Consider the following 19,275-nt stretch of genomic DNA (forward strand, 5'->3'; position numbering starts at 1 on the left):
CATCCAGATGTGAATCGCATCGGCCTCAGTTATAAAGATCTCTACCGTAAAGTGTCTAATAACGAGAATGGAGAAAAATACACTTTCAAGCACTTATACCTCTACATGATGCTATTGTATTATGGATGCATACTGTATCTTTCAAATTGGATTCAGAATGCAAATCTGCCATTGTGTCTCCAGGGTTTTGCACCTCCAGGTTCTGTCTCTCTCGCCACTATCACTTCATCAACGAGTATAAAACGTGGGCTGAAGCACAGAGATACTGCCGAGAGAATTATGTTGACTTAGCCAGTGTTGATAATGCTGAAGAAGAGCTGGCCCTTATTAAATCAACAGACATCAGGAGCAGCAAGCAAACCTGGATTGGACTTTATGATGATCGGACAAGCTGGAAATGGTCTCTGGATGATGATAATAATGATGATGATGCTTTTTACCAGGGAGATGAAGAGAAATGCTTCAGAAACTGGTTTATACAGAAACCAGGGAAATGGGATGAAAACAAATTATGTGCAATCTTTTTAAGTTTTAACGGAGCATGGCAGGAGAATGACTGCTCTCAGGTGCTTCATTTCGTTTGTTTTGATGGTGAGTACAGCAGACAGGAAGATACACTGATCAACCATAACATTAAAACCATCTGCCTGATATTGGGTAGTTCACCGTTGTGCCACTTAAACAACTAAATGGTCTAAGGCCTGGACGTTTTAAGATTCCTGAAGGTATGCTTTGGTCTCTGGTACCAAAACCTTGAGTCCTGCAAGCTGCGATGTAGATTGGACTTTTGTTACAGGCACTTGATCAGACTGAGGATTGTGGAATTTGGAGATCGAAACCTTGAATTTCTGTCATGTTTTTTGCAGTGGAATGGGGAATATTATCCTGCTGGATGATATTGGGAGTTCAGTAGCACAGAAGGAGTGTACCTTGGTGTAACAAGATAATTAATGCTATTCATGTCACCTGACGGTGCTTTTAATGTTATGGCTGATAAGTGTATATTTTTCAGAGATGGCAAAAGTATACACATCCTTCACTCAAGTAGAAGTACAGATACTTATGTTTTAGAGACTCTGGTAAAAGTTGAAGTTCTGACTACACTTTTTTACTCAAGTTAAAGTAAAGATTTTTGGGTTCTGACATGTACTTAAGTGACAGTCATTATTACTACCTGTTTTAGTGTCCCGCTGGTAACTGAACCTCACATCATATTAATATATTGATTTAAAAGAATTTAACATTTTGTTACCTAATGAATGTATCCAGGCTGAACATCCACTATATAGAACACAAGCAGAGAAAAGATGATGGTGATCAGGAATGTCTCTGTTCTCAGTCATGTTTACATCACTGACTCCCTCTGTCTCATCCACGTTGATTAGAAAGAAAAAAGTTGACAAAAAATAAATTGTGAAATAAAGAAAAAAGAAAGAAAATCTACTTAATTGCAGTAACAAAGTAACTTCATTAATTCCCATCTCTGATATTTATTATTAAAAATCTGACTGATGTAGTACCCGATCTTCAGTTGTTAAACATTACAATTAAATGTCTTTCAGAAAGCAGAAGCACCAGTGAAGAGTACGTCGTGGTTAATCAGTACATGACCTGGACTGAAGCTCAGAGATTCTGCAGAGAACATTACACAGATCTGGCAAGCGTGAGGAACGAAAATGAGAACCAGAACATAAGATCATTATTGTCGAATTATTTTACATATTATAACGTCGTTTGGATCGGCCTGTACAGAACCAGGTCTTGGTCAGATAAAAGCAACTCTACTTTCAGCAACTGGAAAACAGGACAACCAGATAATTATATACAGAGTGAATATTGTACTGCGGTGTCTTTTATTGATTCCGATAGTGGGAAATGGACAGATGAAAACTGTAATCAGACGATCCCATTCCTTTGCTACAGTAGTGAGTAGATTTCTGTTGTTTACATTTGAACACAATGAATGCCAATTATTTATATAATATCACATTTTCCAACAAAGAGGAAAATAATTGACTTTTTTTTTTCTAGAATCATCATCAGCATCCACCCATGTGTACCACTTTGTGAATAAAAGTAAAACCTGGCTGGATGCACAAAGTTACTGCCGAGGGATTTACACTGACCTGGCTACCATTAATAACATGGAGGAAATGACCACACTACTTAAAACAGTAAATGCTAGCTACTCAGGTTTGGCATGGATTGGACTGTATGATGATTTGGACAGCTGGAGATGGTCTCTGGATGATGATAGTTTCTACAATGAAGGAGAGAAACTGTACAGGGGGTGGTACCAGGAACCCAATAACTACAATGGAAAAGAGCTGTGTGTTTTTATACAGTCTGATGGGACATGGGCTGATGGAGACTGTAACAATTATATGACTTTTGTTTGCTATGATGGTGAGAATATATCATGAATGAACTAACTTTTATAGATGTTACCCTGTTTTAATCAGCACAACATTCCTCTATTACAGGAAGAAATAGAACAAACGATTACATCTGGGTTAATCAGAATATGAACTGGGCACAAGCTCAGCATTACTGCAGGCAATATCACAAAGACCTGGCCAGTGTGAGAAATCAAGCAGATAATAATAAAATCCACAACCTCGTATTGAGCTCTCAGGCATGGATCGGCTTACACAGGACCAGGCTGTGGTCAGACCAGCATGGTTCTACATATGAAAACTGGAGACAAGCCACCCCTTATATTCCTGAACAACCAGACAATGGTTTATATGACGATTGGAAACATGGCATTCAGCAATGTACAGCTGTATCACTTGAAGATTCAGGGCAGTGGACAGATGAAGATTGCTTAGCAACGCTCCCTTTCATCTGCTATAACAGTAAGTTCATGTTTTCCGTGTCTCTTACAACAAGTCTCCATGTCTTCTCCATAAATATCCATGAATGGCCAATTTGGCATTAGATCTTTATTTTGCACACATAGGAAACACCAGCTGGTCAGTAGTTTATATTATGCAGTCTGCTCAGCTGTAAGAATACCAGTCAATAATAATAATGATAATAAAATCTTTTTTGATTAAAATAACAACAGATTTTATTTGTGTTTATGCCACAAGCTTTCACTGTTGGGTCCTTGAGCAAGGCACTTAACTCTATCTGCCCCAGGGTGCCACTGACCCATTTACCCATAAGTTAAACAATGTTTAGTAATAAAAAATATTACTATTTTTTTTAATCTAAGTTAAGAAAGGGCATCGTGAATAAATGTGTTGCATTAATAAAGCAAAAATATGACAGCTATAACTATATATATACTGCATATACACACATTCAGAAAGTATTCAGACCCCTTCACTTTTTCTATTTTGTTATGTTGCAGCCTGATACAATAGCTTAAATTAATTATAATGACAAACGTAAAAACATATTTCTAAAAAAATGTTTAATGCAGAAACCTGGCTCCCCCTCATCACACAAACAAACATCCCAAAAGTGAAGCATAATGGTGGTAGAATCATGCTGTGAGTGCTACTACATGACAACACCCCTAAGCATGCAGCTAAGACAACACATAAGTGGCTTAGGGACAACTCTGCAAATGTCCTAGAGTGTCCCCGCTTGAGCTCACTGATGGTCCCCGTCCAACCTGGTGTTAATCTTTTTTATAATGTACTGTATATCTGTCAGGCTGCAGACGCGGAAGCAGATAAAGTCCAATCATGTTCTTTATTGAGGTGCAAAAAACAAAACACTCATACACCAATGAAAACAAAAGCAAACCCAGACATCCGCTCGTAACGAAGTATCCACTATGAGCGCGAATGTCAAACGCCTAATCCCAATGCAAGTAAAGCTTTCGGCAATGAGTACTTCAATAAGGAAATGGAGTTCGGAGAAATAGCCAGCGGTGAATCCCGGCGTTTGAGCAGCCACGCGATTTACCTGCATGACAATACAACGACCGACAGCCTGTGACTCAAGAACGTGAGTTTATGTAGTCTGATCCTTCATGAGCCACAGCTGTCGGTAATCTTGGGAAGCAGCGTGACTGCTATCGAGGGGGGCGTGGCAGGGTGGATCTCTGACAGCTACAGACGGGGGCGTGGCAGGGTGAATCCCTGACAGCTTCAGAGGGGGGCGTGGCAGGGTGAATCCCTGACAGCTACAGAGGGGGGCGTGGCAGGGTGAATCCCTGACAATATCAAGTTGCACATATAAACAAAAGGATTTCATTATCATTCAACAGTTCCAGTTAGTCCAAAAATGTTTTATAAGTTGTTCAGGATTGTGCCTGAATGTCATGTGTTTTCTTGCGTACCTGTTTTATGTTAATGATAATTAGCACACGTATATACTCGCGTCTCCTATTACTCTTCTGTCGTTTGTTGTTACTGTCTCTCATTTTAAGCTCTTAGTTGGCTGCCTCGCTCCATGTTCTTCTTATGGATTTTTGCGTTATGTTATACATTGTTTTTTGTTTTTTTTCGGCTTCATAAGTTTTTGTTGATTCATTTATTTATCTGCACTTGCAACTGCTTCCTGATTAATTAGAATAAAAGTTTATGATTAAAAAAATAAAAAAATACAATACTACAATACGCCTACAATAATACTACATAATTCCATAGATGTAAATGACTTCCAAATGTTTTCAATAAGCCCAAAAGAAGGTAGTTATTAATACACAATAATAAGTATAAAATACAATTCACACAACATTCAACTGAATCTAATAGACACAGGTTTGATATTAAAGTACAAAGTTTGCACGTGTAACAAAATCATTTAACTTTAGATTAACTTTAAAGAAACAAATCCAAAATGTTATTTTTGTTACAATTTTTCCAAATTTATTTAACGTTGCAAGAACTATAATAATTATGCTTTTTTCCTCCTAAGAATACTGTGCAGGGTCATCATGCAAGCATCAGTATCATTTTGTTCCTGACAGTAAGATATGGACTGAAGCGCAGAGTTACTGCAGAGAGAACTACACTGACCTGGCCACCATTAATAACATGGCAGACATGGGGAAGCTGCTTGACACAGTATATGGCACCTATTCTGGTTCAGCCTGGATTGGACTGTATGATGATTTGAATAGCTGGAAATGGTCTCTGGAGGATGATCTTTTCTACAAGGAGGAAGAACGAAGCTTTAGAAACTGGTTTCAATACAAACAGAGGAATTGGTTTGGAAATAGCTTGTGTGTATACTTTTCAGGTTTGGATGCAATCTGGTGGGGAGCTTCGTGTTATACCCAAATGGCGTTTATATGCTTTGATGGTAAGTACATCAGTCGTACATTTCCTACAGTAGAAACAAGCATTTAAAAGGAATATGTTCAGCACCCTTTCCATAATACAACTGTCTATTTTAGCGAGGACTTATGCCGGTGAAAGACATGTCTTTGTTAATCAGTACCTGAATTGGACCGAAGCTCAGAGATACTGCCGAGATCATTTCACAGACCTAATCAGTGTGAGGAATGAGACCGAAAACCAGAAAATAAGATCCCTATTATTTATTTATAATTATGCTGGCAGCGTGTGGATTGGCTTGTACAGTACAATGTTTTGGTCAGATAAGAGCGACTCTTCTTTCAGCAACTGGTATCCAGGGAAACCTGATAATTACGGACAGGTTAAATACTGTACTGCTGTTTACACTAAATCTGGGAAATGGACAGATGAAGACTGTGTTCAAGCATTTCCTTTCGTTTGCTACATTTGTGAGTAGTTTTTAGCTTCATAATTAATAGTATATCTTTTATTATTTAACTGTAAAGTCTAATTCATAGATTTGCTGCACTTTATAGCAACAGCATCAATCTCCCACAATTATCAGTTCGTCAATGAAAATAAGACGTGGACTGAAGCCCAGAGATACTGCAAAGAGTATTACACTGACCTGGCTACCATTGATAACATGGATGAAATGAACAGCCTCTTCGACACAGTAAAAGACAGCAATTCCGCTTTAGCCTGGATTGGACTCTATGATAATCAGGATGACTGGAGGTGGTCTCTTGATGATGATAATTTCTATAGGGAGGGTGAGAAAGAGTTCAGAGGATGGTACCATGAACCCAATAACAACAACGGAAAAGAACTTTGCGTTTCCATGTACAAGACGGGAGAATGGTTCGATCAGCCATGTATTAAAAAACAGGGATTTGTGTGCTTTAATGGTAAGTGCAGAAAATTCTTTTTCTCCTATCGATTTTTTCTTTTATTATTTCGATGATAAATGAGTGGATTACAAGTCAAGCCAAAAATGGTTTGTCAATAGACAGCAAAAATAGAGAATATTTGCTCTCGATCATGCCAGATATTGGTTCCAGAACATTTTATGACTTTTAGCAACATTACTTCTGATTGCACATTGTTCATGTTTTTTATCATGTTTTTTTGCCAGAGTTAATGTGGAAATTGCTTTTATAGAACTGGGCCTGGTAATAATGAAAAATTTGTCATTTATGTTGAATACAAAACCCCTCACATGGAGTAAATAAATATTGTCAGAAAGTCAGAAATTACACCTCATTTTTATGCATTTTAAATAAACATGACAACTTTTTAAATAAACATGCTAATGTCACATGAATTAATTCACGAAATTGACCATATCGTAACAGCTTGAATTGAATCAGGTGTGTAATTCATATATTTTTTACTAAAAAAATCTTGGGGACCCCATAAATCTATTTTCTACTTGTCATGGGGGTCCCTAATGCCTTATGAGGGGTCCAGGATCCCCCCAATCTCCCCTCAATTCGAGCACTGTTCTTTACACAAAAGAATTACAATAGTTAAACATAATAGACACTCCAAATAGGGAAAAGTTTGTGGCCACATTAGGTTCTATTTGCTGTTATGTAAATGGCCATTCTTCTGGGAAGTTGTTGCACTAGAATTTAGAGTGTGCTTGCAGAGATTTGTGCTCATTTAGCCATAAGGGTGTTAACATTCAACATTCAACAGTATAGGGTTGAGATCAGAGCTTTATAGGTGCATTGTCATGCTGCAACTAGTTTGGGTCTACTAGTTCAAGTTCAATTAAATGCTACCACATCCAAAGACTTCCAGATTGAAGAACTGAAGAACCACATTTGACTGAAAGAGTCAGCATGCCAATACTTTTGTCCATATCATTTAGCTGCATTTTACAATCTTAAAACCTTACATTTACCAAATAATTATGACACGGGGAGAGTCCTAACATGTGTAACCACTGTTTCATATACTTAACAAAACATACATTATACAAGTTTTCAAGATCTAACTATTACATTGCTCACTACTTTAGGCACAAACAACACATACGTATGGATTTCCGAGGGAATGACCTGGGAAGAAGCACAGAGATACTGTAGAGCAAAGCACACAGACCTGGCCAGTGTGAGGAATGAATCTGAGCTTCAGCAGATACTGAACATCACACAGGGCTTTGATGTATGGATAGGTCTTTATAGGAACCGGTTATGGTCAGATCAAAGCAACTCAACTTTTACATATTGGAGACCGGAGTCTCAACCACATATAATAGCAGAACCCGATAATGGTTTGTATTCCTATGGACAATTCGGAAATGAGCACTGCATCGCTATGGATTCAACCGGCAAATGGACTGATGAAAACTGCTTCTCCAGTTTCCCTTTCTTCTGCTACAGCGGTGAGTTCATCTCTATTCTGTCAAACAATTAGAAATGAATAAGAACAATTTGAAATGAAGGAATATATATTAATTATTTATAATAATATTACTAATAATCTATTAGTCGTGTAGTTATGAACTAAAAACCTGCTATTAAATTTGACCATCGACTTTATGCTGACACTGAAGATGAAGTTGCACATGTTCTCAATATCGTTTTTCTTTTACTCTTGCAGTGTCCACCCCAGGTTAGTTTCACCTTTCAACTGAGAAAATTGCAGTTTTAATAAGTAGTTAAGATTCAGTAACAATGTAGTGACAAATATGATTATGTTCATTCTGTAATACTATTTCATCTTCTTCTTATTGTTTTATTCATAATTTATACAAATTTATTTAAAAGATTTAAAAAAACTATATCATAGGTGAGGTGACAATATGTTTCTGATTCTATACTTTATTTACAGATGCTGTAATTGGACTGCAAATGAAAATAAATGTGCGAGGAAACTTGCCGGACTCACAGATTAAAACCCGGGTATTGATTCAAGTGAGTAACTGTTCTCCTATAAAGGTTATTAATGTCATAAGAACTGAGGTTATATTCTCTCCTTTATAGAGTAAAGGTTATATTATCCAATTAATGTCCTTCAGATTGGATTTTGTCTACTGATAATAAACCTGTAATGTAATATTTGTTAAATAAACGTTGAAAACTGCAGTGAAATTTATGAAAAAAGAAGCTTTTCAGTGTCTTATTTTTCCCATTCTTTTGCCAGCTTCAACAAGAATTGACCAGACTGGGGATGTCGGAGAAAATCACTCTGAAAGTGAGAAACATCCATAAGATCAGCCCGTAAAGGAGAAAGGCATTCGGAAGCAATTTAATGTCAGAATACTAAACTCAGAACTGTACAAGGGTTCATGCAGATTAGTCATTCATTCGTTTGTTTCATTTGGGTCAGGTATACTGTGTGCTGCAATACTTTTTCATTAGATACTTAATAAAGTCTTAATATAAAAATTATGGATATACAGTATGTGTGTGTATGTGTGTGTGTGTGTGTGTGTGTGTGTGTGTGTGTGTGTGTGTGTGTGTGTGTGTGCATAATGCATATTTGGTCAAATAATTAATAAAAAGATTTTCAAATAATTATTTTAATAGAAGCTTAGATTGGTGTTATTTCTTCTTCTCTCACTCTCTTTTTCTTTCTACAGAAGAAAAAAGGATTTATTAATTTTATCAAAGTTTTGGTGTCACATTATTGACTAAAGAAATAGATATATAGACTAATAGACTAAAAAGATATTTTTTTGGAATTGCATAATTGTGAATTCAGTTGCTATAAATATTTGTGTATACTAAAAATAAAAATAAAATTGAAATAAAAATATATTTTTTTTCCATATGCCATGAACATCATACAGAATCTTATATTATTTAAATGGAAATTCTGACTTTCATTTAATTTTGTTGAGGTTTTTTAGTCAGGATTTTCAGTTTTTTGTTTGTTTTTTTTTTAAAGTGAAATACGTACATCTTTGCAGACAGCCAGCCAGAGAGCCAGCCAGCCAGAGAGCCAGCCAGACAGACAGACAGACAGACCGATCGATAGATAGATAGAAATGGCATTAAGGTTTCAGTGCATGTGTTAGTGTATAGTGGATTCTGAGCTGATCCTGGTTTAAAGACTGGTTTAGAGCACTGTTATGTCGATGTATAAGTTGAGGATTATTTTTGAAAGCATGCACGTACACTCATTCACATGCACTTTTTTTTAAAGCTGCCTGCATTCTTTAGTCAGATAAAGTAACTTTATTGCCCTTTTATATATATAACAGTATACACTGAAACAAAACAATGTTCCTTCAGGACCAGGATGCCTTATAAAACAATACAAATTAATACACAAAATCAATAAGAACTAACAAACCTACACATTTTAGTACATAAGTACAATAAAATGTCAATAACACAGTAACAGTCCAGCTTCAAGTGGAATATTCATATAATAATAAATACTGTACATGTACCTTTTTCTTAAATGCACTATGGTAACAACGCCATATGCTTTGTGGTTTACTCATAGTTCCTATTGCATTTTTAAGGGTCTAAAGCCATTATCCACTTGGTTCACTTCACTTATTGTATTCGCTTCTCTCGTTACAACCTCTTCAGGTTTTTCCCATGCTTATGTCCTGTAATTCCAAGCCTTATTGTTTTCTTTTCTAGTCTCAGATTCTAATTGCCAATTTCCCAAGGTGCATTCATTGCCTTTAAGGTGCAACATGGCTATAAAACTGTGTGTAATTTTACACGTAATCTAATCCAGGAATTCTTGGCTGGACTGCTTGCCTTGTACGTTTTTCATTTCCAAAAGCCATGCTTTAATTTTTTTGCTTTACGGTTGGATCTTCTGAATGTGTGTCCTTTTACACATTCTGCAAGTGGATTATGTTACAACTTAAATCGGCCAAAACAACACTAATAACAATAGACTTTTTAAAATATAAAGCAGCTTTGGCGAATTATAATCTCAGACTTATAAAATAGAATAGAAATAGAATAAAATAATGAATGGGGAACTTGACGCCAATGACACTTAAGTACCGTTGTGCAGGCCACCCAAGACTGCCTTCCTCATGCCTTACTATTTCTGTATGTCTGAATAGGTTTTTTCACATTAAAATATGTTTGATATATTCTTCTTATCTAAAAATTTCATATTAATATACTATATATATATATATATATATATATATATATATATATATATATATATATATATATATATATATATATATATATATATATATATATATATATATATAGTACTTGGTCATGGGCTCTTTCTCTTCACCTGACACCTTTATTGTGATGTTCATGTTGCTATGATTAACAACCAGTCTGTCCACATCCAAAAAAAAACTACTCCCACATCCTACGGTACTTATACAGGCTGGTTCACAGTACAGTTGATTCAGTTTTATCACTGCTATATATCCAACTGGTGTGAAGGAAAGCAAAGAACATGATCCAGGGAAGGAAATCTATGAGGTAAACTTCTAATTACTTACATTATTTTTGGATTTTCATCAAAGCTGTTCAGTAGGGTTTATACCAGAGCTCTGTTTAAGCTCCTGAAGTTCTACCACACCAGGAGCATTGCCAGGCTACGTTCAGATCCCTTAGTTCTATTGAAAAGAAGCTGCAGGATGCAAAGATATTTTGAAAAATCATGTGTTTCGACAATATTGGTGTAATGGTTAGGTGTCCAGGTATACTTGTGGCTATATAGTTTAGCATGTACCCTCTTATAATCAGAAATTATATTGGAACATACTCAGTTGTATTGCATAGTCTGAATGCTGAAAAGTATTAGCGTAAATAAACTTGGTTTCTGTATTTGAGTACATTTGTGGCTTACTTTCTAGTTTTACTGAGTATCAAAGATAAAAACAACTTTTACTCTCTACTCAACTACATTTATGATTCGATATATATATATGTATGTATGTTACACCATTATATTCTAATTGACAATGACCTTCACAAATTACATTTTGCACCTCTGATGAAGATTTGTGAGACTTTTTAGACAACTCTTAATCTTTAAACAGCTAGTTTTCATAAACTCTTAAGACTTTGAGAACCAGCTTTTGTTGAAGTTGAATAAAAATATTGCCCGTCTCTGAGACTGAGAGGTGCATCAAATCACTTTATCTAAAATTATTTACTTAAATTTTATTTGTTCAATAAATACTTGTGTTTTTTCTACTTTTTGACATTATACTGCAATTTTATTTGTGAATTTTAAATACCTTTTGGAAAGATTGCTTTACTACTTGGTTGTTGAAGAAAGGCTGTTTTGATGGTTAATGCAGTGTTCAATTAGAGGTGTACAATTTGTATTTTGTATTTTAGGAAATAAAACCACTCAAATCAATTGCGTTTTGCTTTTCACTAACATGTGTCTTGGTGTTAAGGACTAGTGCATCTTTAAGCCTAGGTTCAATATGAGTCAAATACTCAAGCACTATCGAAATCATATACTCTTATCGATGAATTTGACTCAAGTCATATTGGTAGTGACTTTTAACTTGTAATGGAGTAAGTTTTGCAGTAAGGAATCTATAGTTTCATTCATGTATAATTTCCAGCTACTATTTACACCTCTGTTACTACTTTCAAATGTATTCCCATTCCTATTTCTCACAACCATAAATTTAGTTTTTTCTTCACAGAGCCATGTTTCATCTCTTGCTGCTCTTAGGTCAGTAAGCTAAACCATGTATGAGTTACTAAACACATTTTTATACTTTATTGCTACTTCTACTCTCAAAATCATTATTATTTATCTTTAATATAAGTAAACCTTCAGATGTTGTTATATACTATACACTAGATTTTTTCAAACTGAATTTAAAACGCATTGTGTCTTAAACAGGGTTTTACACCACTGGGTTCTGTCTCTCCCGTCAGTATCACTTCATTAACGAAAATAAAACGTGGGCTGAAGCGCAGAGACACTGCCGAGAGAATTATGTTGACTTAGCAAGTGTTGATAATGCTGAAGAAGAGCTGGCGCTTATCAAATCAACAGACTTCAGGAGCAGCAAGCAAACCTGGATTGGACTTTATGACGATCTGACAAGCTGGAAATGGTCTTTGGATGATGATACTTTTTATGCGGGAGAGAGAAATTTTAGAAACTGGTACATACAGAAACCAACCAACTTGAATGGAAACAATTTGTGTGCATTTATGGCTGTTTATAGTGGAGATTGGTATGAGTTTGTATGCTCTGCAACGATGTCGTTCGTTTGCTTTGATGGTGAGTTCAGAACATACTTGTGAAAGCAGATGTTTACATTACAAAGCTTTCTGTATAACATGTTAAACAAAGCAACCATATCTTTTAGGGAAAGCTAATGCCAGCGAAACATATATCCTGGTTTATTGGCACATGAATTGGAATGATGCTCAGAGATACTGCAGAGAGCATTACACTGACCTGGCCAGTGTAAGAAATGAGACTGAGAACCAAAAGATCAGACGTTTGATACATAAGAGCTTTAATTATTATGAAAACATTTGGATCGGTCTGTACAGAACCAGGTCTTGGTCAGATAAAAGCAACTCTTCTTTCAGCAACTGGAAAACAGGACAACCAGATAATTATGGACAGAGTGAATATTGTACTGCGGTGTCATTTAATAATTCAGATTCTGGAAATTGGACAGATGAAAACTGTAATCAAACGCTCCCATTCCTTTGCTACAATAGTGAGTAGATTTCTTTTCACCAAACATTTTCGATCCACTTTTACTACTCATATATACGACTATTACTTCCATAAAAAATTCATTAATTCATTTAACATTTTCATTTTGCTTTTCTAGAATCATCATCAGCATCCACCCATGTGTACCACTTTTTAAATAAAAGTAAAACCTGGCTGGATGCACAAAGTTACTGCCGAGGGATTTACACTGACCTGGCTACCATTAATAACATGGAGGAAATGACCACACTACTTAAAACAGTAAATGCTAGCTACTCAGGTTTGGCATGGATTGGACTGTATGATGATTTGGACAGCTGGAGATGGTCTCTGGATGATGATAGTTTCTACAATGAAGGAGAGAAACTGTACAGGGGGTGGTACCAGGAACCCAATAACTACAATGGAAAAGAGCTGTGTGTTTTTATACAGTCTGATGGGACATGGGCTGATGGAGACTGTAACAATTATATGACTTTTGTTTGCTATGATGGTGAGAATATATCATGAATGAACTAACTTTTATAGATGTTACCCTGTTTTAATCAGCACAACATTCCTCTATTACAGGAAGAAATAGAACAAACGATTACATCTGGGTTAATCAGAATATGAACTGGGCACAAGCTCAGCATTACTGCAGGCAATATCACAAAGACCTGGCCAGTGTGAGAAATCAAGCAGATAATAATAAAATCCACAACCTCGTATTGAGCTCTCAGGCATGGATCGGCTTACACAGGACCAGGCTGTGGTCAGACCAGCATGGTTCTACATATGAAAACTGGAGACAAGCCACCCCTTATATTCCTGAACAACCAGACAATGGTTTATATGACTATTGGAAACATGGCATTCAGCAATGTACAGCTGTATCACTTAAAGATTCAGGGCAGTGGACAGATGAAGATTGCTTAGCAACGCTCCCTTTCATCTGCTATAACAGTAAGTTCATGTTTTGTCTCATGTACTTTATATCTCCTTTACTTCCGGCATCTACAGCTTTGTTTAACTGAACAAAATATAATAAGTATTGAATAATGATTAGAAGATCAGCATTAATCAATCAAACAACGGGCTTTTTTGGTTAAAATATCTGCAGTTATAATAAATACTCCTTTAATTATTGCTTTTTGTTAAACATTATTTTCTCAAACTTTATATAAACCGATGTTTTTAAAATTTGTTCAGCCATAAATGCAATGTCTTCAGTATTAGTATATAATGTTGAAAACAATAAAGAGGAATAAAAAACATTAAAAAATAACTTTCGACTGATAGTGTCCACACAGAGAAAAAAATATGAACTTAATTCCCATATATATAATAATAAAAGGAAAATTGAATTTAAATTCTAGTGCACCAGTTCACTGCATTTAAATAAAACAAGTACAATGTAAAATAGAAAACTTTTATGGATAACATTGATCCAGAATCCTTTACCCTTCACAGTTACTAAATGTATTAAATGTCAATTCCATATGCTGTCAATGTTTATAATGCAAAAAATATAATTTCTTTGTTTTTCTTTTTGTCAATCGTTTTGAAAGAATTTTGTACAGGATCATCATGCACCCTTCAGTATCATTATGTTACTGAGAATAAAACCTGGATTGAAGCCCAGGGCTACTGCAGACAGAACTACACTGACCTGGCCACCATTAATAACATGGAAGACGTGGGAAATCTGCTTGACACAGTATATGGCAAATATTCAGGTTCAGCCTGGATTGGACTGTATGATGATCTGAACAGCTGGAAATGGTCTCTGGATGATGATCTTTTATACAAGAATGGAGAGAGAGACTTTAGGAACTGGTATATATACAAACCGACAAACTGGCTTGAAAATAATATGTGTGTATACTTTTCAGTGTATTATGACACATGGTGGGAAACCTATTGTCAAGCCACACTGCCATTCATTTGCTTTGATGGTGAGCACAGCAGTTAAACTTTTTCAGTAAAGTGCAATATCCCTTTGAATTGGTAATTCGTTGTTAACGCTGCTGTCTATTTTAGGAAGGAGGAATGCTAGTGAAATGTACATCTTTGTTTATCAATACATGAACTGGACTGACGCTCAGAGATACTGCAGAGATCATTACACAGACCTAATCAGTGTAAGGAGCAAGACTGAGAACCAGAAAATCAGATCATTATTGCAAGGTTATTATATCATTGTATGGATTGGACTATACCGAACTTCCAAGTCTTGGTCAGATAACAGCAGCTACTTATTCAGCAACTGGAATCCTGGACAGCTATATAATTATGGAGAGAGAAAATACTGCACTGCTGCTTCAACTGGGTCTGGGAAATGGACAAATGAAAACTGTGAACAAACCTTTCCGTTCTTCTGCTACAGGAGTAAGTAGTTTTATGTTTTGTAATATTTACAAAAGTTTGTGTGGAGACCTCGCTATAAGATTCTCTGTAAACTCTATAGTTGATATGTTTAATATAGTTTAATATAGTTGAGGTCGGAGCTCTATATTGCAGGCCACTCAAGATGTTCCATTCCAACCCATGTAAACCATATCTACATGCACAGACGCATTGTCATGTCATTCATACATAACTGTGCATACATGTATATTTATGTAATCTTATTTGTTATGCCTCTCTAGAAACATCATCCATCTCTCATCAGTTTTACTTCATTAATGAGAATAAGACCTGGAATAAAGCACAGAAATTCTGCAGAGAAAATTACACTGACCTGGCTACCATTAATCACATGGAGGACATACACTCACTCCTTAACACAACAAAAGGCAACTACACTGGTTTGGCCTGGATTGGACTCTATGCTGATGTGGAAAACTGGAGATGGTCTCTGGAAGATGATGCTTTTTATAAGGAGGGTGAGAGAGAGTTCAGAGGATGGTACCATCAACCTGATAACTACAATGGCAAAGAAATGTGCGTTTCCATGTCGCATAATGGGGAATGGTTTGATCAGCCATGTGTTTGGAGATTGGGATTTGTTTGCTATAATAGTAAGTGCAAAAAATGTTTGTTGTTGTATTTATGTAATGCTTTACATGGATGTATTTCATTAAAGAGTCTTGAAGAATAGAAAGTTAGAGGTACCACTTCAGCATTTATCAGGCAAATGAAGATGTGAGTAACATATTTATGTTACATTTATGACATGTAACAGACACCCTTATCTAGACTTACTTAGTTATTTCATTTATACAACTGAGCAGTTAAGGGTTAGGGACTTATTCAAGGGCCCAGGAGGGGCCGCTTCGCAGTAGTGGGATTTCTCATAACCTTTCTATCAAAAAGCTAATGCCTTGCCCACTAAGTTACCACTCATACAGTACTTATGATGATCTTAAATGTTGAGCTATGTTATGATTTGCTCAGTAGCTCCTGGTTCCACAACATTAACTGACTGTAGAAAGGACATTACTCATAATCACACACATGCCGGTATTAATGTTAGTTCTCACTCTCCAGTGTTTTAAGATTTATAATCACACCCTTGATATCCCCCAAATGAGGATGGGTTCTCCTTTTGTGTCTGGTTCCTCTCAAGGTTTCTTCCTCATCGATCTAGGGAGTTTTTCCTTTCCACAGTCGCCTCAGGCTTCATCATCAGGGATAAATAAACATCATTCACTTTAATTCTTAAGTTCTGTAAAGCTGCTTTGAGACAATGTGCATTGTGAAAAGAAATAAACTTGAACTCATACATTCATCTCAACCTCAGGTACAAACAACACATACGTACGGATTTCCGAGGGAATTACCTGGGAAGAAGCACAGAGATACTGTAGAGCAAAGCACACAGACCTGGCCAGTGTGAGGAATGAATCTGAGCTTCAGCAGATACTGAACATCACACAGGGCTTTGAAGTTTGGATAGGTCTTTATAGGAACCGGTTATGGTCAGATCGGCGCAACTCAACCTTTACATATTGGAGACCAGAGATCCAAAACTATTACATAGCAGAACCCAATAATGGTTTGTATTCATATGGACAATCTGGAGCACAACACTGCACCGCTTTGGATTCTTCTGGCAAATGGACTGATGAAAACTGCTTCTCCAGTTTCCCTTTCTTTTGCTACAGTGGTGAGTTCATCTGTGAAATAATAGGAATAAATACATTATTAACATTTGAAGTGATTTACAATGCATTCTAATCAATGCTTTTTTATTTTTTACTCTTCTAGCGTCCATTCCAGGTAAGAAAATCCATTTAGTCTATATATCTTCATTTTTTTTATCATAACAAGTTTAACATTTACCTGAGAAAATTTGACAAAACAGTGTAAAAATCAATTAATAATGAATAACTTGAAATTTCCAAATATAAAAGTATACACATAAAAATATATTGTGTAAATTGTACACAATGCTTTTATCTCAGGTGCTGTAATAGGACTGCGAATGAAAGTTACAGCACCAGGAAACATGCTGGAATCACAAATTAAAGAACTGGTTTTGATGGAAGTAAGTAAACTTTCTACATTCATTTATTTAATAGTTACTCTGATTTTAATGACACTTTGTATGTAAGAGAGTCGGGCAAATGCCGTAAATGTAAATGTAATGCAGCCCCTTTTGTCCAATTGTCCATTATTTAACATATCAATTGTCTAACATATTAAAAATGTAATCAAATACATATAAGATGTGATTTAGAGTGCTTTAATATGAACAATTCACATTTTATCAGCTTAAAAAAGAATTGATCAGACTGGGGATGCCAAGGAACTTCAATCTTAGAGTTAGAAACATCTGGAAGATCAGCCCCTGAGAGAAAGTTTTGTTTTCATTTCTCATTTATTCCATCCTTCATTCATTTATTGTTCTTTTGTTGTTTGGTTTATAAGTGAATGAGAAATGCTAGGTAACTCTCTTTGTAGAGATCTGTTAAATAAAATAATACACACTACATAATCAAAATCAACAAAGCTAACAAAATAAAGATCCATTTTAGATTAAACACTGCTTGGAATGCTTCTTACAATAAAAATCTCTGTAATTACAAGAATAAACATAGGACTTTTAACCATTTTGCAAATATTAAAAGCGATTGTAATTAGAGTTATACAATACGTTGTGACGAGTTTGAAAGGCAACCTATTTTACATGGTGTTTTGGTTGCATATACTTCGATACAATGTATTTATATCAATACCATGTGTAGATACACTGAATAAAAGACTGATTTTGTTTATCTGTGTGGAGGAAAAAAAACAGGTAGATTTTAATGTTTTAAAATCTTTTACAATAAACAGTCTTAATTTCTATTATGAATACCAGAAGACGACTGAGAAAAACATATAAATGTTTGTTGATTTACTGAGATTTCTGTTGTTCAGGTCTTTTTTTTATTTAACTTTGTTCTCAATGTTCTCATAAAAAAGCTGTATTTTATATGACAAACTTCAGTAGATAATTTATATGCATAAATTCTTTGGAAATTCACCGTAAATATGAGCAAATTGTCACTTATTTGCAGTCATTTGTAAGCATTTGTAGTTGCATGACAATCACTTAAAAGGTTATTCATTACTAGTTATCTTGTTATGACTTTAATTCAAAATTGTTTCCTTGTCAATTTGGGGCCTTATTAATTAGGTCTTTTTTTGGTCATTAATTATATTCACATGAACACAACGGGTTCATAATTTTCCTAATCAAAGAACCCAAAATAGACAAATACCACATTAATCCTTTAATTTCTATTTGTGAATAATTGCCAGCTCTCATTTATTTTTCAGAAATAATAACACATGGTGCAAGAGTACTTTTTTCTCCATGGTGTACCAAGCATGCAGTTTCACTTAGGTGAATATATGGATATGATGATTTAAGGTGGCAGGCATGCATTTTTGTAACACTGACAGACATTCTGGATCTAATTTAAATCACAGGCTTTATTATTATATTGATGCACTCATTCTTATACTGTCATTATTTCTGTAGTAAAACCTTATTTACAGATGGATCCACCACATCTATATAAATCTAACACTAATAAAATATGAATTTTTTTTTTAGTTATTTAACAAAGAATGGCAAGTAATTGTTAATATAGTGAGGCATATTTATGTTATGCAACATAAAATGGCTAGCAAAAACAAACACCCAGTAACAATACAGGATGGAAATAAATTGAGCAAAAAGTCGAAAAACCAAAAAAGGACAAATGTGAGACAAAGTGTTCTGTGAAAGGTGAAACTTTCAGGTGTGAGTAATTAAAGACGACATGTTATCAATTCATGTTATGGCTCAGAGGCTGAAAGTACACACTAAGCACAAAAAAGGCCCTTCTGGAGGGGTCCTGGCCAGCGAAAGGAGCACTCCCTGCTTTGTGTGGGTCCATGG

General features: G+C 35.4%; 1 protein-coding gene across 5 annotated transcripts; it reads left to right on the plus strand.

The window, feature by feature from the left end:
• The first annotated feature begins 469 nt into the window (after positions 1-469).
• LOC310738722 (C-type mannose receptor 2-like) lies at positions 470-18,119 on the plus strand. 5 transcript variants are annotated; one of them, XR_014537142.1, is made up of 13 exons: positions 11,804-11,909; positions 12,084-12,470; positions 12,559-12,921; positions 13,039-13,413; positions 13,491-13,865; positions 14,471-14,857; positions 14,943-15,290; positions 15,551-15,922; positions 16,645-17,010; positions 17,112-17,123; positions 17,309-17,391; positions 17,618-17,979; positions 18,012-18,119. XR_014537142.1 is itself a non-coding variant. In XM_083563981.1 (12 exons), the coding sequence occupies exons 1-12, from the start codon at positions 11,885-11,887 to the stop codon at positions 17,696-17,698; spliced, it is 3,174 nt and encodes a 1,057-aa protein (XP_083420107.1). In that variant the 5' UTR covers positions 11,804-11,884; the 3' UTR covers positions 17,699-18,096. The 5 variants fall into 5 exon arrangements, 3 of the variants coding, with proteins under 3 accessions (XP_083420109.1, XP_083420107.1, XP_083420108.1); XM_083563981.1 differs by having other exon boundaries at positions 17,618-18,096; XM_083563983.1 differs by lacking the exons at positions 11,804-11,909; positions 12,084-12,470; positions 12,559-12,921; ... (4 more) ...; positions 15,551-15,922; positions 16,645-17,010 and adding exons at positions 470-591; positions 1,563-1,925; positions 2,032-2,406; ... (3 more) ...; positions 5,798-6,169; positions 7,288-7,653 and having other exon boundaries at positions 17,618-18,096.
• Positions 18,120-19,275: the final 1,156 nt, after the last annotated feature.

Source organism: Silurus aristotelis, assembly GCF_946808225.1.
Source record: "Silurus aristotelis genome assembly, chromosome: 16".
In the NCBI taxonomy this organism is placed as follows: Eukaryota; Metazoa; Chordata; class Actinopteri; order Siluriformes; family Siluridae; genus Silurus; species Silurus aristotelis.